Genomic DNA, 25,048 nt, shown 5'->3' with positions numbered 1-25,048 from the left:
AAAATCAGTTACTACTTCAATAAACAGGTAATATACACTAAAATATGAGCCATCCAATAAGCTATCTTTAAGACAATGTTTACTTCATGTAGCTTACAAAGAATACCCTCTGAAACTAATTTGTCACCATATTGATTATAAGATGTGAAATGTTTTTTAAAACATAGGTTCAGGTGAGAAAGAAGAAACAGAGTGAATAAGTAGGACACAAAATCATGTCTCCATACCGGTGGCAAAGATCCTGGAGGCATCTGGTACATCTGAACAGGGGGTCCAGAAGGTGGAGGATGAGCAGGAGGGCCTGGTGTTTGGCACTGCTGCAGCTGGGGTGGTGCAATGTAAGGATTAGCCCTGCTGCTGCCAGGGGTATGGCGATATGGATTGTATCCTGGTTGGGGAAATCCTTGGGGTTGGTTCCCAAAATGTGAAGGAGGGAGACTACTTGGCTGAGAAGGCAGATAAGAATTTATTCCCATCAGTGAGGAAGGTGGAGCACCAGGTTGAGCCTTCGAAATGGATGGTGAAAATGCATTCGAGACATCTTGGGATCCAGTTGTAAAAGGGAGAGCAGTCAGGGGCTTGGGGAATCCTGATTGTCCAACTGAGGTTACTGCAGTTGTTAATGGTGACTGTCCAATATTCCCAAAAGGATCACTGCTGCTTGATACCTGAGAGAAGTAACTAAATGTCTGTGGGGCAGACGTGTGAATAGAAGTCTGACCAAGGAAGCTGTCCTCCTCACCAACATCTGTGGAATCCTCTGAAACGGAACAGGAGAGCATGTGGTTTAAAGGGTACTCTATCATTCCGCAGATAACGATTCTATAAAGAAGGGCTAGCAATTATACTTCCTTATTTGTTCTTCAAACTTGCTATTTCTGCATTACAGAAAAAAACAGTTTTTTCTTTTTTTCTTTGAAAACTTGCTTCTTAGAAATGAAAAACTAGAAAACATGAATAAGAAAACATAAGAGGAAACAATTATAATTCATTCATAAGCCCACCTCCCAGAGACAATCACACTGTTAACACTGTTAACATTTTGCTACATACCCTTCCATACTTCTAAAATAAATACAAATAGTTATTTATTTTGTAAATATATATTTGTATATAAGTTTTTAAAAATAGAAACAAAATCTATACTTACTATTTTTATTTTTTTTTAATTTTATTTTATTTTATTTTTGAGACGGCGTCTCGCTCTGTCGCCCAGGCTGGAGTGCAGTGGCGCAATCTCAGCTCACTGCAAGCTCCGCCTCCTGGGTTCACGCCATTCTCCTGCCTCAGCCTCCCGAGTAGCTGGGATTACAGGCGCCCACCACCACACCCAGCTAATTTTTGTATATTTTTTTTTTTAGTAGAGATGAAGTTTCACCATGTTGACCAGGCTGGTCTTGAACTCCTGACCTCAAGTGATCTGCCTGCCTTGGCCTCCCAAAGTGCTGGGATTACAGGCATGAGCCCCCGTGCCCAGCCTTACATATTATTTTTTATCTTTTTTTTCTTGGTAAGAAATAATTCAATTGTTACTCGACTACCAAATACGTATATTTTTATTTCTATAGTGATAACGAGAGACTAAAGATAACTCTGTTGACAAGAAGGGGTGTGTCAGGAATCTTACCTACAAAGCACTTATTGTACAAATGAACACGTGGTATTTGTATTCCCAAGGCAAAGTAGGTCAACCATTAATTGCCATTCCCTAAAATCATGCACTATCACAGACTTATCATTACAGAATACCAAATTGCTGAGAAGGTCACTTTCTAACCAAGGGAAGATCTCCCATCCCTTTGCCCAACTTGATGTTCACTGTGGGTATTAACAACTCCAAATAATTTAGCTTCTGTTCTACTACCAAGTTGTAAAATAAAAGCATTTTCCCTGTATATCACCTCAAAAGTCCACGTTACTATTATTCCTTACGAAACTTTTATGTTCCCTAGCTTGTAGCTTTCATATTCCTCCTCCTAATCTTCCCTGCTCCTGCCTCATTCCCTCTTACCTCCTTGCTGGAGGCGTGGAATCCATCAGAGGGCTGGACTCACTCACAGCACACAGGCACACTTCGGTCCCTGCCCTTGGAGACCTGCCAAAAGGCAGCCTTATTCCAAGCTCTGGGCTCCAAGCTTCTTGACCTCTGCTGAGACTAGGGCTTGAGCTTCTTGAGCTCTCATTATTTACACACATCAGTTTAACTAAAATACTCCACCATTCAAAATACTCCTTTTGATAGTTTCTTTGTAACTAAAAATAAAATATCCCTTGCTGCACAAGGCCTTGTGTCTACTTGAATCATTCCACTTCTCTGATATATTTCCAGCTCCCACCCCTCTTTTCAGGTCAGTGACCCTCACTTGGACTTATCTGTATTTCTTAGTTCATTCCCAACAATTAAAAGAATGAAAAAAAAAAAAAAAAACTCAGTGGTATCTTTCATCCTTTAGAAAAACTTGAGGTCAACCTGGTCTGAGAAACTTTTTTTCTGATTAGCATCAACTACAAATGAAGTGCTCTCCACATACTGCTACCCTCACCTCAGGGGCACTTTCTCATTTCGTTTGGACACATGTCATCTAAAGCCACAACAGGCACTTGTATATTTGTGACACTCCCAACTCCATCGTAAGCCCAGACTATTCTCGTGTGTTCCAGAACTTGTTTTCCAACTACTTCCTCAATGTTTTTGGCAGATTCAGCCACATATACCTCATGCTTAGTAAGCCTAAAACAGAGTTTATCTTAACTACCCACCTCCATGCTCCCTTTTCTGTATTTCACAATCTCCACAGATGTTTGCCAACATTCATTCAGACATTCAAACCAGAAACCTCAAGTCTGAGACTCCTCCCTCTCTCTCAAACCCTTCATTTAATCATTCAAATATTTATTCAAGAAATATTTACTCAGGATGCATTCTGTGCCAGGTACAGAGCTCAGTCTTGGGTCTAAAACTAAACAAAAATGGGCCTCTGTTCTGACAGACAGAGCTGACACTCTGGTCTTCTGTGAGTCTCTACAACTGTATAGTCCACACATCTCGCACATCTGCTCCCTGCTCCTCACACCCAACGTGGCTGACTCGGGCTAGACTGCCATAGCCACTGCCGGCCTCTCACTATGCCTCCCAACTGAATCCTCTTGCTACAGTCAACCTTATTCCAGTGCGACTAGAGAAAACTCCAGTCTTTCTGAAACACACGTCTAATTTCACTGCCTTGTTGAAAATCCTTCAAAGGCTCCCCAACACCCCACAAGATGAACTACAAACTCCTCCTGAGTATGGCATATGTGGCCCATAGATCACTGAGGCCACTCCACTGCACACACTCTAGTCAAAGTGATCTACTGGGGGCAGAGGACACAGGGGAGAGGAGACAAAGGTGAAGGGACAGGAGAGAGGGATGAGCTCCATCCCTGTCCCATTCCACCAACCACTAACTCCTGCCAAATCTGCAGATTTTCTCACACCTTCAGACTTCACATACACCTGTCTCTCCAGATTCCCTCACTTCTATGTATCCTTCAACATTCAGCTCAAGCATCACCTCCCCTAAGAGGCCCTGAAGGCCTAAGGGACATCCATTCCCCGGCTCAGCCAGCCTGATACCCGTAGCATTCATAGCCATCTATCAATCCCTCTTTCTAACTGTTCTAAACCTGTATCACAATTGCTTACACAGGTGGGTGTGTGTGTATACACACATACTGTGCAGTCATTGAGGGCAGGGCTGTCTGCTCTTCTGTGTCTCCCAGGTTCTGGAACAGTGCCTGGCAAATAGAAACTGCTCAATCCATGTCTGGTTTTTGTTTTTGAGATGGAGTCTCACTCTGTCGCCCAGGGTGGAGTGTGCAGTGACATGACCTCAGCTCACTGCAACCTCCTCCTCAAGCGATTCTCATGCCTCAGCCTCCCGAGTAGCTGGGATTACAGGCGCCCACCACCACATCCAACGAACTTTTGTATTTTTAGTTGAGATGGGGTTTCACCAGGTTGGCCAGGCTGGTCTTGAACTCCTGACCTCAGGTGATCCACCCGCCTCAGCCCCCCATAGTGCTGGGATTACAGGCGTGAGCCACTGTGCCAGGCCTTCCATGTCTGCTGAATGTATGAAATTGCTTCCTGTGTCTCTCTTCCACTTATATGATTAACTGTTGCTTCCAGGGAGACAGGTTCTTCTTTTGTCTCTGGAAATTCTCTGAATGCGTTTCTGAGATTTTTAGAGACGAATTTTAGTTCTAAAATTATTAATATTCACACACACACACACACACACACACACACATACACACAGACTGTCTCCAAGAAACAAAAGCATTAAAGACAGGTGTAGCTATACCAGACTTAACAATGAAAACGTTTAGCATGAATTCACAGTGACACACACAAACCAAATACTACATAGCAAGGAAGACGGACATAACCAAACAACTTTAATGGTGCAGAGGATAATTAGAAAACCCCAAGTATAGCCCTATTTATTCCTGCATCCTCCCACAGCATTCTGCTCTAACCATGCTGGTTCTTCACCAAAGACAGCAACACCTAACCTTTCAACCACAGGTCAAAATGAGACATCATTTTGACTCCCATCCTTTCACTCATTCAACAAACATCTACTGAATAATTGGTCTACTAAATACCACACACCATTCTAGGCAGTGGGAATATAATCGTGAATAAAAGTAAGCTTTTGCTTTCATGGTCTTACATCCTAGTGCAGTGGAATAAACAAATATGTGTACATGTCAGGTAGTGACAAGCATCAAGAAGAAACATAACACATGGGCAGGGGAACCTTCATGTACAGCTGTTCGCAGTGTGCCTGTCTTCGCTTCTCCATGAAACTGTCTTTAGTCCTTCAAACAAGAATAAATTATTCACTGGAAACTCAGCATCCAAAGAGGATCTATGTACTAGGCCCTAAACAAGATCCTGGAGATAAAAAGGCAATTAGGTCATAGCTGCTGAAGAAGACTGCCGTCCAAATGGAGAGGCAGGTGTGTTTATTTCACAAACATTAAATCACACTGTCTGGCAGGCACTATACTTAGCGCTTTGCAAAAATTAAAGCATTTCTAATTACAATTCCGTGAGGCTACACATACATAGAAACTGAAGCACAGAGAGGTAAAGTAAAATGCCTACAGACACACAGCAAGTTACTGGCAGGGCAAGGACTGGAATACAGACAGTCTGTGCTCTTAAACACTATGCTCTGGGCAATGCTACATAATCATCAAAAAGCAATCTCCCTGGACAATAATACAAATACGAAAAAAGAGCTAGGAGTGCACATAGGAGTGGGGGCCTAAGAGAACAAGAAACAGCTTCTTGGAAGAAGTGATGTATTGTCTTGAAAGATGAGGAATGGGTCGGGCACTCACACCTGTAATCCCAGCACTTTGGGAGGCCAGGGCAGGCGGATCACTTGAGGTCAGGAGATTGAGACCATCCTGGCCAACATGGTGGAACCCTGTCTCTACTACAAATACAAAAATTAGCCAGGCATGGTGGCACACGCCTGTAGTCCCAGCTACTCAGGAGGCTGAGGCAGGAGAATCACTTGAACCTGGAAGGTGGAGGCTGCAGTGAGCCGAGATCGCGCCACTGCATTCCAGCCTGGGCGACAGAGCAAGACTCCGTCTCAAAAAAGATAAGGAATGCATTGTATATGTCTACTTCACAAATATTACAGGCTTCTAGAAGAGGGGCACAGTCCATCTTACAAGATATCTTACTGTAACCTAGAAGATATCGTACTGTATCACAACAATCTCCTAGTAGGAGACAGTGTACCGTATCCTAGGAGAGGGGCACAGTCCATCCTAGGAGGTATCTTACCGTATCCTAGGAGTCTCCTAGTGGGAGATAGACTACTGTACCCTAGGAGAGGGCCACTGTTTAATTTATTTGCATTTCCTGCCAGCACCTGGCGTACCAACAACGGGTATTCAGCAAAGATTTGCGGAATGCCAGGGTACGAATGAATGTCCAGCACTCTGGACAACTCGGAACAGTGGGTTTCTGTGAAGAGCAAGTCTCATCACCTGCCACCTCCAAGATCCCAAAGCCCCCGACCCACTCAAACCTGGCCATTAATGATCCTGGCAAGCTATCCACAGGGTAGCTCGAGGCAGAAGGAAAACCTCCCGTCTGACCTTTGTCATTGCACGTCCCCCGCCCGCCTCCCACCACACACGGGGCCGCCCTCCCCTTAGTACCTCCGGGTAAGAGCAGGGAGGCCGGAGAAGCGGAGGCCTGGGTGACTGGGATGAAGGGCACATTGAAGCTGAACTCCGTGGCCGAGGAGGAGAAAAGTAAGTTCGTGCCCGATGAGGAAGTGGAGGCGCCGCCGCTGCCACCGTTAGGTTTTCTCTCGGCCATGGCTGCGGCCCACCGTCCGATACACGTCTCCGGGTACCCGGTACCGCACCACTGACCGGAAACCGATCACGCTCCTGGCCAGCGCACTTCCGCACTTGCGCACAGGAGCCGAAACTACGGGTAGCTAGTCAGCCGCCCTCTCCCTTCCCCTACCTGGCGCCGCCAGATATCAACATGGCGACACTGTCTTCACGCCCGCGTCTAGCACGTGACACCCTCGGAGGCGGAGGCCGGGCGGGAGGATGGGGACGTGGTCCCCGCAGGTTCTGGATAGACTTGCGAATTGAGACGCAATTGACCCTGAAAGTCACAGGTTGTGGCGGGTATCTATGGGCTTCCTAAAAGTACCGTCAGGATGGCTCTCCTGACAAAGATTTTGGAGGAACAGCGGAATCCTGCTGGACGCTACCGGAGGGAGGAAGGGAGGAAGAGCGTTGTGCGGGAATGGGAATTCGCGTGCTAAGCGGAACCAAACACCCTCTCCAAAACCCACTTGTCTTTCTGGACGGAACCGAACATTGTGGTTGACCCAGAAATAGAAGTGGTAAAACATTTTTTAAGTGTTTAATCCATAGGGAGAAAAAAAATATTTCGTTTTATTTTTGTTGTTTTTTGTTTTGCGTTTGTTTTTTGTTTTTTTGGTTGGTTTTGTTTTTTGTTTTGAGACGAGTCTGCTGTGTCGCCCAGGCTGGAGTGCAGCGGTGCAATCTGGGCTCATTGCAATCTCCGCCTCCCGGGTTCAAGCGATTCTCCTGCCTCAGCCTCCGAGTAGCTGGGACTACAGGCGTCCGCCACCACGCCTGGCTAATTTTTTGTACTTTTAGTAAAGACGGGGTTTCACCGGGTTGGCCAGGATGGTCTCAATCTCCTGACCTCGTGATCCGCCCGCCTTGGCCTCCCAAACTGCTGGGATTATAGGCATGAACCACCACGCCCGGCCAAAAAAAAAATATTTAAAAGAGAAATCAAACCAGACGTCATGGCACAGGCCTGCAATCCCAGCATTTTGTGAGGCAGAGCGGGAGGATAGCTTGAGCCCAGAAGGTTGAGACCAACCTGGCCAACATGGTGAAACCCCGTCTCTACTAAAAATACAAAAATTAGCCGGGCTTGGTGGCATGGCACCTATATTCCCAGCTACTCAGGAGGCTGAGGCGGGAATATTGCTTGAGGCCGAATTAACCCTGATCTTGCCACTCACTGTGCGGCGAGACCCTGTCTCCTTAAAAAAAAAAAAAAAAGAAACCAGGGCATTGAAATTAGAGATCTGACATTTTAGATAGCTTTCTATATCCACAGTAAGCTGACTTACTTCAATCCAGGAGGTACTGTGGATAACTTGGACATAATTGTCATCTTTCATAGTTAGAGATTTTGAAGGAAAATATAACTTAAGCCATATTTCAGCTTCTTGGAGGTTGGGAGAGGAGATCCCAAAAGAATGCTCAAAATAATGAAACTCTGCCCAGCTGTTTATGCATATATAGAACCTAAGTTTGTTAATTCAATAACGATTTCGTGTGCTTACTGTCAAGAAAAATTTTTTAAGTGGGACACTCGTTAAAGCAGTAAATTAGATTTTATTTAATGAAAACTATTGCAGTGCATTTACAATCCTTTAGCTACACACAGAGTGTTGATTGGTGCATTTTTACAGAGTGCTGATTGGTGCATTTACAATCTTCTAGCTAGACACAGAGCACTGATTGGTGTGTTTTTACAGAGTGCTGATTGGTGCATTTACAATCCTCCAGCTAGACACAAAGCACTGATTGGTGCATTTACAATCCTCTAGCTAGACAGAAAAGTTCTCCAAGTCCCTACTCAACCCAGGAAGTCTAGCTGGCTTCACCTCTCAATCACCCCTCTAAAGAGGATACCCCAAGAGCTGTTGGGAATTGGGCGATGACCGCTGTAGCTACTTCCTGCTGGATGGGTTGAAGAAGGAGCCCTGCAGTTGTAGTGTCCTCCAGAGGGGAACTCTTTATGCCAGTCAAAGGGCCAGCGGGTTGGTGCAGGGGTCCTCAGTAGAAGTTGTTAGTTGAGCTCATTGGGGTTCCATTTGTAAGACTATCTGTAGCTTGATGGCCTCGATCCTAGAGGAAACAAATTTGACAAGGAGGTTAAAAATACAGGGCCCGAAGGTGAATAATAGCAAGATGGCCATCACGGGACCTAGAAAGGGGAAATGCCATATCGCCCAACTCCAGAGGTTGATATAAGAGTTTGAAAGGTGTTGTCTGATTTCAGAAGCCTTTTCCTGTAAACACCAGGCAGCACCTCATACTACCCCTGACTGGTTAGTGTAAAAGCAACACTCTTCCCCTAAGAAGGTGCAAAGTCCTCCTTTCTCAGCAGTGAGGAGGTCTAGGCCTCAGTGGTTTTGGAGGGTCACTGCTGCCAAAGAGTCTATTTGGAATTGTAGAATAAGGATAGATTTTGTTATTTCTGGCAAACTGTCTGAGAAATCCTTTGAGAGTGTGTGGTAGTAGGATAATATATGTTACACTGTTAACTTTTAGCAAACTTTTGTTGAAAACCTTGTAAGTTTGGGATTTCAATTATTCTTTGTATTAATAAGACCTTGTTCAATCCATATTAACTTACAATTGGTATAGATGGCTTCTTCCTGATTCTGTGAGTACTTTAAGGTTTGGCTGAGTACTGATAGCTGGAGCACATTTGAACAGACAAATTATTAGGCAATTTTCCTAACTCTGCTTCTACAAGAGTTTCCTTATCACTTACTGAATACTCATTGTGTCTTTCTCCCTTAATCGCTGGGGAGGAACCAGCTATAGTCCTGTCCTGAAGGGAGTTCCTCCTAGATCTGGTTGGACCTTTGTATGATAATTAAGATTTAGATCCCCTGTTAGGAAACCTGCTGGGTTAAGGATTTTTGATAGGAAGACTATGGGTTGTCAGTGGCCTCAGTGCTTTCGGGCTATGCCCTTGTTTACACTGACAACCAGGTGGTGTTGGAGTGTTACAGGGTCACGGAGAAGACCTTCAATTATCAATTATAGGTTTTAAATTTACTCTGGCTTTTAAAGGAATAGGGTACACTGTTTTTTCTTTACTACTTCTCTCCCTTTCTCTCTTTCTTTTTGACTTTCTGTCTCTTTCTCTCTTTGACTCCTTTTTTGTCTCTGTCTCTTTCTCTCTCTCTCTTCGACTTTCTGTCTTTCTCTCTGTCTTTCTTTCCTTCTCTCTGCTGGTCTTTCCCTGCTTCTGCCAGCCGCTTATGCTGCTATGCTGCTGTTCTCCCCTCTCCTTCCCCTTTCTGATGGCTTCAGCAGTGTAAGACTGCCACCTCCTTGGGTTTTTGCACTGCATGCAACAACTCCATGATTTCCTTGTGGTATTTAGTGGGGGTTCCCCCAGAGATTAGGAACTCCCTTTCTTTCCACATTGCAGCATGGGCATGTAGGATTAGATAAGCATAATTGCTATCTGTATACACATTTATTCTTTTTCCCTTTCTAAGGCTCAGGTAAGTGCCAGTAGTTCTGCTAACTGGGTGCTGGTCCCTGGGGGAAGAGGCTTACTTTCAAGTATTGTTACATCACTATGGCGTAACCTGCTCTTCGTATCCCATTCTCCACAAATGAACTTCCATCAGTATATAGGTTAAGGTCAGGATTAGCTAAGGGGACTTCTAAGCGATCCTCTCGGGTGGCATAACTCTGGACTATAATTTGTTGGCAGTCATGCTTGATTGGTTCTCCATCCTCTGGGAGAAAAGTGGCGGGATTGAGGGCCACCCATATGCATATTTGAAGCACCAGTCCCTCAAGGAGTAGTGCCTGGTATCTGAGCAGGCAGTTGTCTAATAGCCATAAACTTCCTTTGGCACCTAGTATGCCATTTACTTCATGAGTAGTCCAGACAATGAGATCCTTTCCTTGTATTATTTTGATAGCCTCTGACACTAAGATGGCCACCATCACAACTACCCGTAAACAGTGAGGCCAGCCTTTTGCTACTATATCAATTTCCTTACTTAGGTATGCCACTGGTTGTGGGGTTGTCCCACGAGTCTTGAGTAAGGACTCCAAGAGCTATTCCTGCTCTCTCTGTGACGTATAAAGAGAGGTTTTGTCCTGTGGGAAGGCTTAAGGCTGGAGCTTGTACTAGGGCCTGCTTTAAGGTTTTGAAGCCTGTTTCTGCCTCTGGTTCCCATTCTACTAGATGAGTATTTGCCCTCTGGGTCTCCTTGATTAGAGTATAGAGGGGTCTGGCCATCTCATTGTATCCAGGGATCCATAGTCAGCAAAGCCAGTGATTCGAAGGAACCCCCACAACTGTTTAAATGTCTTAGGGTGAGGATAAGCCAGTATAGGCTGTATTCGTTCCTTGCTGGGGGCCCTGGTTCCTCTGGCTAAAATTAGGCCTAGATATTTGTCTCGTTATAGGCAGAACTAGGCCTTCGATTTAGACGCCTTGTACCCTTGATTAGCTAGAAAGTTTAAGAGATCTAGGGTAGCCTGCTGGCATGAGGCTTCCAAACTGGTAGCCAAAAGTAAATCATCCACATACTGAAGGACTAGAATGCCTAGACTTGAGAAGTGGCCTAGACCTTGGGCAAGTGCCTGACCAAACAGATGAGGGCTATCCCTAAATCCTTGGGGCAAGACCATCCATGTAAGTTGAGACGTGTGGTCTGTGGGATCCTCGAAGGCAAAGAGAAACTGGGAGTCAGAGTGCAGGGGAATACAGAAGAAGGTATCCTTGAGGTTAAGAACAGTGAACCATTCTGCTTCCTCTGGTATTTGAAAGAGCAGGGTATAGGGGTTGGGTACAACTAGATATAGAGGAATTACTGCCTCACTGATGAGTCTGAGATCTAAGCACTAGTCTCCACTGACCGTTCGGTTTTTGTACTCCTAGAATTGGGGTGTTGCAGGGACTACTGCATTTTCTTCATAAACCTTGAGCTTTTAAATGTCTAACAATATCCTGTAATCCTTTATGAGCTTTAGGCCTTAAGGGATATTGTCTTTGATAAGGAAAAGTGGTGGGGTCTTTTAGCCTGATTTGGACTGGGTGGGCATTTTTTGCCCTTCCAAATTGTCTTTCCCATGCCCATATTTCAGGGTTGACTCCCTCCTCAAGCAGGGGGCAACAAATGGGTAAATTGTTCCCCATATTCATGTAGATAATAGCTCCAGCTTTGGCCAATATGTCCCTCCCTAATAAGGGTGTGGGACTTTCAGGCATAACAAGAAAGGCATGTTTAGAGCAAAGTCTCCCAGTTACAACTGAGGAGGTGGGAGAAATACCTGGTTACAGGCTGTCCCAGGACTCCTCGGATGGTAACAGACCTTGAGCACACTGTCCAGTACAGGAGATTAACACTGAGAAAGCCACGCCAGTGTCCAGGAGGAAGTCAATTTCCCAGTCCTCAATGGTTAAACATACCTAGGGCTCAGTGAGGGTGATGACATGAGCTGGCGCTTGCCCCGGACACCCTCAGTTCTGTTGTTGGATCATCCGTTTGGGGGCTTCTGGCCCAGAGAACCTTTGTCCTCTGGTGCAGTCGCCTTCCAGTGATTGCCTCGGCATAGTGGACATGGGTGAGGGGGCAGCTTGTTTCTTGTTGGACAATCTTTTCTAAGGTGTCCTTGCAAACCACACTGATAAAAAGCCATACCAGGTGATTGGCCTGCTCCATTTTCTGTCCTCTCTGAACCACCAAGGTTTGTTTGTTTGAGGGCCATGACTAAGGCTGCAGCCTTTCTCTGATCTCACTTTTCCTTTTTGGCCTGTTCCTCTTGGTCCCTAGTATAGAACACCAAGGTTGCCAGGTTTAATAATACCTCCAGATTTTGTTCAGGGACCAGGGCTCGGTTTTGGAGCTTTCTGCTGATATCTGTGGCTGATTGGGTAATAAACTTATCTTTTAGGAGCAATTGACCCTCGAGTGAGTCGGGTGACAGGGGAGTATATTTTCTTAAGGCCTCCCATAGCCACTCGAGGAAGACAGAAGGATTTTCTTCCTTTCCCTGAGTTATGGTGGACATCATTGAATAATTCATGGGCTTTTTCCTAATTCTCCTTAGTCCTTCCAGAACACAGGTCAACAGATGTTTGTGACTTCAGTCCCTGTGATCTGAGTCAAGGTCCCAGTGGGGATCCATATTGGGGACAGCTTGCTGATCGGTAGGGAATTTGTCCCTTTCCAGGTATCTCCAAACTCTCAGGCTGCAGCTAAAGCTGCATTCTTTTCATTAAAGGCCAGGGTTTGATCTAACAATAGCATGACATCTCTTCAAGTGAGATCGAAGGTTTGCCCTAGACCCTGTAGGACATCTATATACCTATCAGGATTATCTGAAAACTTCCCCAGGTCTGCCTTGATCTGCTTTAAATCAGAGAGGGAGAAGGGGACATGTACCCAGGTTGGGCCAAACTTTCCTCTCCCTACAGCTTGAAGGAGACATAACCAATAGTCCAGGGTGTTTTGTGGTCCCTTGGAGATTTCTTTGCTTGTTTCCTTCTGGGTGGGGGAGAGTAGAGGAGGCTTATCATTAATAGGAAGGGGAGCTATAGGGAGGCTAGGATATGGGGGTAAGCTGAGAATTCCTCTTGTGGAAGGTAAATTGCAAGCTTTGCATAGTTGTGGATTCTCCTTCAATGAAAAGAAAGCTTGGACATAAGGTATTTCACTCCATTTGCCTTTCCTATTACAGAAAAGGTCAAGCTGCAGGATAGTATTGTAATTTATACTTCCCTCAGGTGGCCATTTTTCCCCATCAGAGAGAGAATATTGGGGCCAGGCCACAGTGCAGAAAAAAATGAGCCACTTCTTTTTCAGAGTTTGTGGATCAAATTGGTCTCAATGGCTTAGGATGCATTTCAAGGGTGAGGCTGTTGGTGCCTGAGTATTTCCCATCTGAAAGAAAAAACTGCCTGCAGTTTTGGTTTGTTTGTTTTCCCCTTCTTGCCCAAGAACCTGCAATGGTCCCTGGAACCTGCTGATCAGAATAGTTGTGCTCACTGACACAGCAGAAACCCCTCTTGCCCAAGAACCCACAACAGTCCTGGACCCTGCTGATCAGAATAGTTGCACTCACCAACGCAGCAGCAGAAACCCCAGTTTTCCTCTTAGACCACAAAGAGGACCAAGGAAGGTTGGATTTAGTGGCCCTTACCGATGCATTCTCGAAAATTAGAGTCCTAAATGTTCTCCTGTTAGTATTGGGAACTTACCCCTGTCCTATAAAGGTGTTATGCCCCAAAACTGAAGTGGAGGGCCATACCCTGAGGAAATGAAGGGATCTCCAGGGTTGGAAGAGTGTCTTTTGTCCTCACTTCTCATTATATGAATAGGAAGGATAACATTTCTGAGGCTCCCCATATCCTAGCTTCAGGAATAGCCTTTGTTAGGCCTGCTTGTTTGAGGAGGGATCCTAAAAGGGTAGTTGGTCTCCTCACCTGATGGGGCTTTGCACAAAAATTATGTCTTTCTGATTGGTGAGCCCAGGTGCCTAAGGAAGGGAACAGAGTCCTGAAGTTTATACTAGAAATCATTCTTATAGGAGAAACTAGAAAAGCACCAGAGACAGGGAGTGGTTTTTAGAAGCAGGACTAGCCTTGGAGAAGAGAGGCAAAAGGAAGTTTGTCTGACAGGCGTTAGGACCCAGGAGGCAAGGGTCAGGATAGATAGGATAGATGGGTAAGTCTCACTTGGGTGACGTGACTTTGAGAGTTCCACTCATGGCTACAGGGTCAACCAACTTTTTGTTGGGACCCTGGAGCTGAGTGGCTTTCCTGTCAGTCAACCCTCAGCTCAGCCCAGAAGTACAAGAAAAGTGGAAGCTGGTTCCAGGCAAACCAACACTCCCAACTCCAAAGAGTCGGGGGTTGTTGGAGAGCCCTTTCCCAGAAAGCCTGACACCCATTTCTTTAGTCCAGCAGCCATGCTAGTTTAACTGGCCGACAGGTGCCCAGGATTTAGCCCCCAAATTCTAAGGAAACATAGGAAAGAATAGCAAGCAAAAGAGGTCCGATGTTACTCACTACTTGGCAGTAGTCCCTTCGTGGTCGCCAAGATTTGTCCAGAGTTGGTTCCTTCCGGTGGGTTCTTGGTCTCGCTGACTTCAAGAATGAAGCCACGGACCTTTGTGGAGTTACAGCTCTTAAAGGTGGCATGGACCCAAAGAGTGAGCAGCAGCAAGATTTATTGTGAAGAGCGAAAGAACAAAGCTTCCACAGTGTGGAAGGGGACCTGAGCAGGTTGCCACTGCTGGCTGGGGGTGGCCAGTTTTTATTCACTTATTTGTCCCTGCCCACGTCCTGCTGATTGTTCCATTTTACAGAGTGCTGATTGGTCCATTTTACAGAACACTGATTGGTCCATTTTACAGAGTGCTGATTGGTGCATTTACAGTCTTTTAGCTAGACACAGAGTGTTGATTGGTATATTTTTACACAGTGCTGATTGGTGCAGTAAAAGATTTACATCTTCAAGTAGCAGAGGAAGGGTTTATAATTCCAAGCTTTCTAAAGTAACTGCTCCAAGGTATAGTAGGGGACAGTAAGCTACTTTAACAGAAAGACCCAAAAATGCAATGGCTCAAACATGATAGAAGCTCAGCCCTCACTCACATAAGAGTACATGTTGGTGACCAGCTTTCTGTCCTCAACATAGGGCTGCCAAGGCTGCTCTAGTTGTTGCCATCCAAGTTAGCAGGAAGGGTCAAAGCAGTTGAGGGACAAATATTTCATCTTAACAAGTGGGGCAGAAGTTGCATCCTTTCTGTTCACATTCCATTGATGAGAACTTCCACAAAAGGCATGTCTAGGTGCACGAAGAGCTGGTAAATACAGTCCCCACCTGGATAACCACATTCTAACTACATATAACTGTGGACGAAGAAGATTTGGTGGGGAATGACAATTGCCACCACAGTCTGCCCCTCTGGCTAGCAAATTCCCACCCTTCCCAGACATAGAACATATGTCTATGTCCCTTCCCAAGGGAGGCAACCACCTATATCCAACTTAAAAGTCCAGGATCTTTGAGTGTAGCTCAGCCCTTTTGACTGCGTCCAAATGTGGCTCTTTATAGTCTACTGAACCATGGCTTTAAGATGCCCAATAGCCAATAGTGGAGCAAGAACAACGTAACTTCCATCAAGCCCCCACTGGAAAAAAGGAGAAATGGAAAACACAGCAATCACTTTAATAGAAATGATTGAATCCTGATAGGCATGAATTGGAAATACTCCCTGCTCTGAGAGTGGAAAATTGTCATGGTTTGTCCAGCTGCCTCTGGTATGTTAATAACTCCCTGGCACCCTGGAAATAACTCCTCAGTCTACAGTCCTCTGAGGCACTGGCTTTGCCCTCTGGGAGTACTATGGTTTAGGTGTTTGTCCCTTCCAAATCTCATGTTGAAATGTGATTCCCAATATTGGAGGTGGGACCTGGTAGGAGGTGTTTGGGTCAGGGGCTCAGATCCCTCATGGATGTCTTGCACTTTGGTGCTGTCCTCACAATAATGAGTTTTCATTCTACGCTCAGGCAAGATCTGGTCATTTAAAAGAGTATGGCTGTAATCCCAGCAGTTTGGGAGGCCGAGGTCAGGAGATCGCGACCATCCTGGCTAACACAGTGAAACCCCGTCTCTACTAAAAATACAAAAAAATTAGTCGGTCATAGTGGCGGGTGCCTGTAGTCCCAGCTACTCGGGAGGCTGAGGCAGGAGAATGGCATGAACCTGGGAAGTGGAGCTTGCAGTGAGCTGAGATTGCACCACTGCACTCCAGCCTGGGCAACAGACCGAGACTCTATCTCAAAAATAAAATAAAAAATAAAATAAAAGAGTATGGTACCTGCGCCCCTCTCTCTCTTGCTCTCACTTTTGCAGTGTGATGCACCTGCCCCCTCTTCACCTTCTGCCATGATTATGAGCTTCCTTTTTTCTTTTTCTTTTCTTTTTTTTTTTTTTTTGAGACAGAGTCTTGCTCTGTCGCCCAGGCTGGAGTGCCGTGGCGCCATCTCGGCTCACTGCAAGCTCCGCCTCCTGGGTTCATGCCATTCTTCTGCCTCAGCCTCCCAAGTAGCTGGGACTACAGGTGCCCACCACCACGCCCAGCTAATTTTTTTTTTTTTTTGTATTTTTAGTAGAGACAGGGTTTTACCATGTTAGCCAGGATGGTCGCGATCTCCTGACCTTGTCATCCGCCTGCCTCGGCCTCCTGAAGTGCTAGGATTACAGGCGTGAGCCACCATGCCTGGCTGATTGTGAGCTTCCTGAGGCCCTCAACAGAAGCAGATGCCAGCACCATGCTTCCTGTACAGCCTGCAGAACCGTGAGCCAATTAAACCTCTTTTCTTCATAAATGACCCAACCTTAGGTATTTATAGCGACATAAAAAGCAGACGAACACAGGGAGATGTCTCCTGATCCATGATCTTCCTTGGCCATATCTAAAGTGGCATTAGGGGGTCAGGTGCAGTGGTTCACGCCTGTAATCCCAGTACTTTGGGAGGTCGAGGCAGGAGGATCACTTGAGCCCAGGCATTCAAGACCAGCCTGGGCAACATGGCAAGACCCTGTCTCTACTCAAATAAAATAAAATAAAGTAAGATAACCAGGCATGGTGGTGCATGCCTGTGGTCCCAGATACTCTGGAGACTGAAGCAGGAGGATCACTTGGGCCCAGGAGGTCAAAGCTGATGTGAGCTGTGATTGCACCACTGCACTCCAGCCTGGATGACACAGTGAGACCCTGTCTCAAAAAAAATTTTAAGTGGCATCAGGGCCGGGCATGGTGGCTCACGCCTGTAATCCAACACTTTGGGAAGCCAAGGTGAGCAGATCATTTGAGGTCAGGGGTTCAAGACCAGCCTGGCCAACATGGTGAAACCCCATCTCTACTAAAAATACAAAAATTAGCTAGGTGTGATGGCGCATGCCTGTAGTCCCAGCTACTCATGGCTGAGGCAGGAGAATTGCTTGAACCCGGGAGACGGAGGTTGCAGTGAGCTGAGATCATGCCACTGCACTCCAGCCTGGGCGACAGAGTAAGACTCCATCTCAAAAAAAAAAAAAAAAGTGGCATCAGGAAGCATGTCTGTCTCTCTTTGGCAGTCCATTTCTTGCTGGTAAAAGTTTGAGGCCTAAGACTTGCTTTTGAGGCCTGCACAAGTTCCTAGCTTTTTTGCTTTTTTTCTTTCTTTTTTTCTGAAACAGGATCTTGCTCTGTCACCCAGGCTGCAGCACAGTGGCGTGATCACAGCTCACTGCAGCCTCAACCTCCCAGACCCAAGCGATCCTTTCACCTCCGCCTCCTGAGTAGCTGGACCACAGGCCTGTGCCACCATGCCTGGCTCATTTATTTTATTTTAATTTTTGTAGAGGTGAGATCTCCTTATGTTGCCTAGGCTGGACAGTTGCTGGCTTTTTCAGGCCCTGCTCCTGGTATTTTATTTCCAGTCCGTTCCGAATTCTTTACTTCCTTATCTGATTCAAGCTCATTTTTCAGCCTAACTGGGGGTTAACTTGAAGTGATTTGAAATAGGCTCCAGTAGGAGAGGACCATCCTTGATTTGAACTTTGCTGTAAGGCTGGATTCTTCTGATTACCCAAGAAGTCTCAAAGGACCCTTGAAAATAGTTTTCAGCAAAAATTTTACCTCCTGTGATTTGAATATTGAATTGATTGGCATTTCCAGTCCTGTAACGTTCTAACATCTCTTGTGCTGTCCAATCTGGTAGCCTCTAGCCACCCGTGTCTAGTGAGCACTAGAAATATGACTATCTGAAGTGAGAAGTGCTATAAGTATAAAATACATACAGAATTTCAAAGACTTCAGGGAACAAAGTAAAATATCTTATTAATAATATTTGTATTGATTCTTTTTTCAAATTGTATTGTTTTTGACATGCTGGGTTAAATATACTATAAAAACTAATTTATGGCTGGGCATAGTGGCTCACGCCTGTAATCCCAACACTTTGGAAGGCCAAGACGGGTGAATCACCCCGCCTCTACAAAAAATACAAAAATTAGCCAGGTGTGGTAGCACGTGCCTGTAATTGCAGCTACTCAGGAGGCTGAGGCAGGAGAATCACTTGAACCCAGGAGGTGGAGGTTGCAGTGAGCTAAGATCACACCACTGCACTCCAGCCTGGGCAACGGAGTGAGACTCCATCTCAAAAAATAAAAAAATTAAAAATAATTTACATATTTATTTTTACTTTTTAAAGTATGACTGCTGACAACTTTTAAATTACATACATGGCTTGCACAATATTTCTAAGCGAACTGCATATACAAACAGACAATGGTCAGATTATATTTAATTTTTATTTTTTTAGACAGGGTCTCAATCTGTCACCCAAGCTGAAGTGCAGTGGCACAATTACAGCTCACTGCAGCCTCAACCTCCTGAGTTCAAGTGATCCTCCCACCTCATCCCCAAGTAGCTGGGACTACAGGCACACACCAACTAATTTTCATATTATTGTTAGAGACAGGGTTTCACCACATTGCCCAGGCTGGTCTCGAACTCCTGGGTTCAAGCAATTCACCCACCTTGGACTCCCAAAGTGCTGGGATTACAGGCATGAGCCACTGTGCCCAGCAGTCAGACTATAGTTAACAATAAAACTCTGACCCACAACCTCTGCAGCAATTAGACCAGATACGTTGTGACTCGGTCAATGAGTGCCATCTTCCCTATTTTTTGCCTACCCCCAAAAAACAGAAACAGTTCAGGAATCCCCCCTACCTTTTTGTGTTCTAAGACAGGGTTAATTGCAAAGGACCACTTTGCTCTTGCATATTCCAACATAAGAACTGCCTCCACCCTTCCACAATGATTCCTTTGTTTTTATAAAGCCCCAAATATTAACCCTCCTGTTTGAGATGTTCATGAATGAATGCTCTCCCGCTTGCAACAGCCTGAATCAAATCATCCCCTTATTTTTCTGGAGCATTCTGCTTTCATGTATCACCACCCACTATCTGACCACGAAATTAGAGCCACATTATTTTCTGTTTCTTATGATAGCACCTCACTTCTGATACCAATTTCTGAACTAATAAGAGCAAATGCTGGCAGCTGTATAAAGAGACCTCAGACTGCAATGTTCACATAAAAATCCAAGGTGTCTTTAAGCAGATCATTCTAGTCATCACCCTCCTATGCATCAGGAAGGAGGAAAAAACATGCAGGGCCAAATCTTTTTCCCCTAAAAAATGGAAGTTGGGCTGGGCACAGTGGCTCACATCTGTAATCCCAGCACTTTGGGAGGCCATGGCAGGAGAATTGCTTGAGCCCAGGAGTTTGAGACCAGTCTGGGCAACATAAGATGTTGTCACTATAAAAAAAGAAATAGAAGTGGGAGTTCCAAACATCTCACTCACTCAGAGTTCATTGGTAAGAACTTAATCACACAGCCTTATCTGGCTGCAAAGAAGTCTGGGAAATGTGGTTCCTTGCTGGGAAACCAACCTCAGCTACATCTCTATAGGTGAGAAATGCAGTTCTTCGCTGGGCAACCTATCTGTAACTGTGGAAAAAGAGGAGAACAGTTTTTTTCTGAGGCCTCAATAAAAAGAAAAAAGAGGAAAAAAAGATAATCTTTAAGGTAATGGTGGTAGAAGATCCTAGGAAGACAATTTTGGACCAGAAGTAAAAGGCAGCAAGTCCAGACTGGAATAGGTCAAAAGACTCTGGAAAAGAGGTCCAAGAAAATGAAGTAGTGTGTCTAAATATCTGATGTGTCTAAATATCTAGAGATGATATTTAGGCAGTTTATAGAAAGTGGGCATTATTCATTCAGCAACTATTCATTGAGCATCTATTATAAATCAGGTACTATTCTAGGTGCTGGGAAACAAAACATACAAATACCAAAATCATTGCTTCAAGGATCTTATAACCTAGTGGAAAATCTAGTTGGGATTGCATTTTTGATAAGTACACAGAAAACTAGCAAATGTTTACCCCATTTACCGCAACCTGGAGGCAACTACTTTCACCTCTTTAAGCTGATTCTTTCAGTATTGCTATATTTCTAAATTAACATGATTCCATTGCTACTTGTGATTTTTCCTTTTTTCCTCCATTGCATTATCTGTTAATTTTTCAGAAGAAAGATTAGGATTTTTCTCTTTTTTATCTTCTTGGTCATCATCACATATGTGAGTCCTTCGCATCCCCCCAGCCTCCCAATATAGTTAACTATAAAGTTGGTTAGATCAATGTTCAAATTTTAACTTTATTGTGACCATGTAAACACTTTTAATAGCAAGTCATATACTAAATTGTAACTATTTTAGTTTTCCTGTACAAGTTTTGGTTTTTGCAGTCTTAAAGCTTAAAAATCTTTCCCCCACAATTTTCACCTAATTTACTGTTATTTATCTTTCAAATTCTAGTGTAAGTGTCACATTTTCAGAGAAGCCCTGAAGCATCCTTTTCTCCTACCCCACAACTCTTCCCCATTCTCTTGTTTTAGAACATTTTGTGCTGCCATAACATTGCCACAAACTGGGTAATTTATAAAGAAAATTTATTGGCTGGGCGCGGTGGCTCATGCCTGTAATCCCAGCACTTTGGGAGGCTGAGGCAGGTGGATCACCTGGGGTTAGGAGTTTGAGACCAGCCTAACCAACATGGAGAAACCCCGTCTCTACTGAAAACACAAAATTAGCCGGCCATGGTGGCACATGCCTGTAATCCCACCTACTCAGGAGGCTGAGGCAGGAGAATCGCTTGAACCTGGGAGGTGGAGGTTGCGGTGAGCCAAGATCGCGCCATTGCACTCCAGCCTGGGCAACAAGAGCCAAACTCTGTCTCAAAAATATATATAATAATAATAAATAAATAAATTTATTTCTCACAGTTCTGGAGGTTGAGAAGTTCAATATCAAGGTGCTGGCATCTGACAAGGGCTTTCTTGCTGCATCATCATAAGGCAAAGGGAAAAAGGGTGAGAGAAGGTGGAAGAGAGCATAAGGAAGAGCACGCATGTGTGTGAGTGTGTGTCTGTGTGTGTGTGCATGCCTGTACACACGCGGAAGAAAGAGCCAAACTCACTTTTATAACCAACCCACTCCTGCAATAGTGACATTAATCCCTTCATAAGGGCCCTGCCCCTGCCCCTTAAAGTTTCTACCTCTCAACTTTAAGGGGGACACATTCAACCCTTAGCATTCCCTCACTAGAACATATACACATCTGTTTATTCCTCTTATAAATATTCACCTATTCTTGCCTAGCACCTCTCGTGAGTAATTAGTAATAAGTCTTCTGCTAGACTGTATGTTCCATGAGGGCAGAGATGGAATCTCTTTTTTCACCCCGTATTTCCAGTGCTCTCTCAGTAATTTTTTTGTTTGTTTGTTTTTGAGACGTAGTTTCACTCTGTCACCCAGGCTAGAGTGCAGTGGCACGCTCCTGGCTCAAAGCAACTTCCGCCCCCAGGATTCCAGCGATTCTCCCGCCTCAGCCTCCGAAGTATCTGGGACTACCGGCACGTGCCACCACGCCCAGCTAATTTTTTGTATTTTTTTTTTAGTAGAGATGGGGTTTCACCGTGTTAGCCAGGATGGTCTCGATCTCCTGACCTCGTGATCCGCCCGCCTCGGCCTCCTAAAGTGCTGGGATTACAGGCATGAGCCACCGCGCCTGGCTGCTCTCTCAGTAATTTTTTATAGACAGAGTAACTTAATGCCCTCCATAAAAATACAGGCTCGCGGTCAGGGCAGAAGTGTGGTTACTGATAGTGGGAAAAAAGAAATCTTGCCATAGAGACAGACTTTCATGAACGCTCCCCTGGCCTTTTACATTTTCATGACTACTTATTATTATTGTCATTGTTATTATTTTTAGAAATGGAGTGTTCCTCTGTCTCCCAGGCTGGAGTGCAGTGGTGCGATCATAGTTCACTGTAACCTCGAACTCCTGGGCTCAAGTGATCCTCCCACCTCAGTCTCCCAAGTATCTGAGACTACAAGTGCACACTACCTCCCCCAGCTCCATAACTACTTAGTATCAAAACGTCTTGCCACAGAAAAATCAGAGGGTTAAATTATTCACATTATAAAATAATTACATTTCAGAAGGATCACAGTGTCTCCTTAAGTAAAATCAGAGCAATTTTTTTTTTATAAATCACTAAATACTCTACCAAGGAAGAAACCAAAAGAAGTTTTCACAGAGATGGGATTCACGACTTGCTACCCCAAAATATGGCACCTTGGCATATTAAGTATTTTGAGCTGAAGGAATTTGAGAAATAGCACATGCAGGAAAGGCTCCCTGGCCTTCCCCTGAAGCAGATTATAAGACCCTGACACGAGAGCTGCCCTCCCTCTTCCTGGAGGACAGGAGCATCCTATCTTAAAGATGAAGGGACACAGAAAGGAATCTAATGCACAGGCCTTGCTAAATTTCCCCTAGTTTGCTGGACTTAGCTCACAACCTTTGTCCTATCACATTCTTCCATGACTCTCTTCATCAAACCTAGCATAAAAACACTTGGTTTTAACGCTTCTTTGGATCTTCATTTCCTTATGAAGGCTCCCATTTCTTGTAAAACGTATATGAAATAAAGTGCATGCTTTTCTCTTGTTAATCTATCTTTTGTTACAGGGGGTCCAACGTAGAATCTAGAAGGGTAGACGGAAAAGATATTTTTCCTCCCTTACACTAGCCACTGCTGAATTGGTATCAAGCTGCAATTTAGATAAAGTAAATTTGAATTTACAGGGATTTAAGAGCAGACATTTCCATATCATACATTTAATTTGCCTGTTACTGGCCATGAAGCGAAAATATGGGATTTCCCCTTTTGATGCCAGGATCTTGGCAACCCTGTCTCCTAAATGAATGAGTGGAATGGTGGTAATGACCTGGATTTGAAACTCAAGTTTTCTCAACATACCCAAACAAACAGGAACCAGATGTACAATTGAGTGTGTCAATTAATTACCTTACACTAAGAAATACAAACTCTTCGTTTTTGCCCTGAAGTAAACCAGAATGTCACCCCAAAATGTGCCACTTTGGCATAAGGATTATTTTCATAATATTAATTTAATTATAGTATTATTATCTTGGTAACTGAAAAGTAGATCCAGACAGTCTCCAACTTAACGATGGTTTGACAAGATTTTTTGACTTTATGATGGTGTGAAAGCAACACCCATTCAGTAGAAACCATACTTCAATTACCCACACAGCCATTCTGTTTTTAAATTTCAGTACAGTATTCAATAAATTGCATGAGATATTCAACATTTTATTATAAAACGGGCTTTGTGTTAGATGCTTTTGCCCAACTGTAGGCTAATGTAAGTGTTCTGAGCATGTTTGCAGTAGCCTACTGATGTTTGACAGGTTCCGTGTATTAAACACATTTTCAACTAATGATATTTTATTTTTTTGAGACGGAGTCTCGCTCTGTCACCAGGCCGGAGTGCAGTGGCATGATCTTGGCTCACTGCAACCTCCGCCTCCTGGGTTCAAGTGATTCTCCTGCCTCAGCCTCCAGAGTAGCTGGGACTACAGGCGTGCGCCACCAGGCCCAGCTAATTTTTGTATTTTCAGTAGAGATGGGGTTTCACCATGTTGGCCAGGATGGTCTCCATTTCTTGACCTCATGATCCGCCCGCCTTGGCCTCCCAAAGTATTGGGATTACAGGAGTGAGGCTCCACGCTGGGCCTCAACTAATGATATTTTCAATTTACAATGGGTTTATTGGGATGTAACTCCATCCTAAGTAGAGTAAGTAGAGGAGCATCTGTACAAAACAAGCTCCCTACCCTTCCACTATGTACCTAAGAGCAGGACATACATTTTCAAAGGTGTCCCACCTCCTCTTTCTACCAGGGACAAAAGTTAGTCACCAGAGACAACTTTAGACCCTTATCAGCCAGCGATGGCGCTAGAGGAACCTACATAACACACTTTACTCACTACCTGTAACTACCATTAGTTTCTCGTATCTCTGCCTTCCCACTCTGCTGTTTTTGGAAACCTCAAACTGCTTTCGCCATTTCTCCCCAGTTATTGTTCTTCATTGTAAATGCTACGTAATTCCCCCATTCTAAGCCACCTCTTCGAGTTACTCTTCCTTGAGTTTTGCCCATATAAGATGTACATGTTATTAAATTTTTCTTTTGCCAATCCGAGCTTTGTGATAAGGGCCGCAGTGGAGAACCTAGAAAGGTAGAAAGATTTTCCCCCCTTCCTACAGCCCCAAGGAGGGTTTGAGACACGGGTTCCGTTTTTTTCCTTCAGCTTCTCACTTTGTAGATTCCATTCAGGTCATTCCCCTTCCGTCACCATGCCCTTTTTTCATTGAGTAGATATATGTGATGGGCCTGGGGTTTTCTTAGGTACATTTCAGGCCCAGGGGCAACACAGTTTCATTCTTTTTTTCTTTTTTATCGGACAGCCTCCTGAACCAGAAGAGGTTCAGAGCGACTCCCACAGTCTCACTCTTGAACTTGGGTATTTTCCAAATTGCCTCAGCAAAAGGCTGCTGTAGTCGGTCTTCGTAGCTCCTTCTCCAGGGTATCCTAGCGGCGCGCAGTGCAGGAGCCTCGCACCGCTCCCCGACGGCGGCTGCCAGCTTCCAGACAGACGCCGACCCGGTGTTCGCAACCAGGGCGCAGGCCGGGCCCG

At 44.8% G+C, this 25,048-nt stretch overlaps 1 protein-coding gene and 1 long non-coding RNA gene across 7 annotated transcripts in view; both read right to left on the bottom strand.

Moving 5' to 3' along the window:
• SEC23IP (SEC23 interacting protein) overlaps positions 1–6,604 on the bottom strand; it is a 49,554-nt gene extending 42,950 nt beyond the window's left edge. For 4 of the 6 annotated variants that reach the window (XR_008537491.2, XR_010147037.1, XR_010147038.1 and 1 more), the window contains exons 1-2: positions 6,232–6,576; positions 228–760 (exon numbers count right to left, since the gene is read on the bottom strand). Coding sequence is in view for 2 of the 6 variants with exons in the window: in XM_009459340.3 (XP_009457615.3) it covers positions 228–760; positions 6,232–6,394 (696 nt within the window). In the remaining 4 variants the exon portion in view is untranslated. Of the gene's footprint in view, positions 1–227; positions 761–6,231 lie in introns of all 6 variants that reach the window. The other 2 variants (XR_001706876.3, XM_508076.7) reach the window with 1 other exon arrangement.
• Positions 6,605–7,954: 1,350 nt separating this feature from the next.
• LOC134807214 (uncharacterized) lies at positions 7,955–14,713 on the bottom strand. Its single transcript, XR_010147039.1, has 2 exons — positions 14,417–14,713; positions 7,955–8,490 (listed from the first exon to the last, which is right to left on the bottom strand). It is a non-coding gene; the product is annotated as an uncharacterized LOC134807214 (long non-coding RNA).
• Positions 14,714–25,048: the final 10,335 nt, after the last annotated feature.

Source organism: Pan troglodytes, chromosome 8 (assembly GCF_028858775.2).
Source record: "Pan troglodytes isolate AG18354 chromosome 8, NHGRI_mPanTro3-v2.0_pri, whole genome shotgun sequence".
Taxonomy (NCBI): Eukaryota; Metazoa; Chordata; class Mammalia; order Primates; family Hominidae; genus Pan; species Pan troglodytes.
The sequence above is the reverse complement of the archived record's forward strand: the minus strand, read 5'-3'. Positions and strand labels throughout refer to the sequence as shown.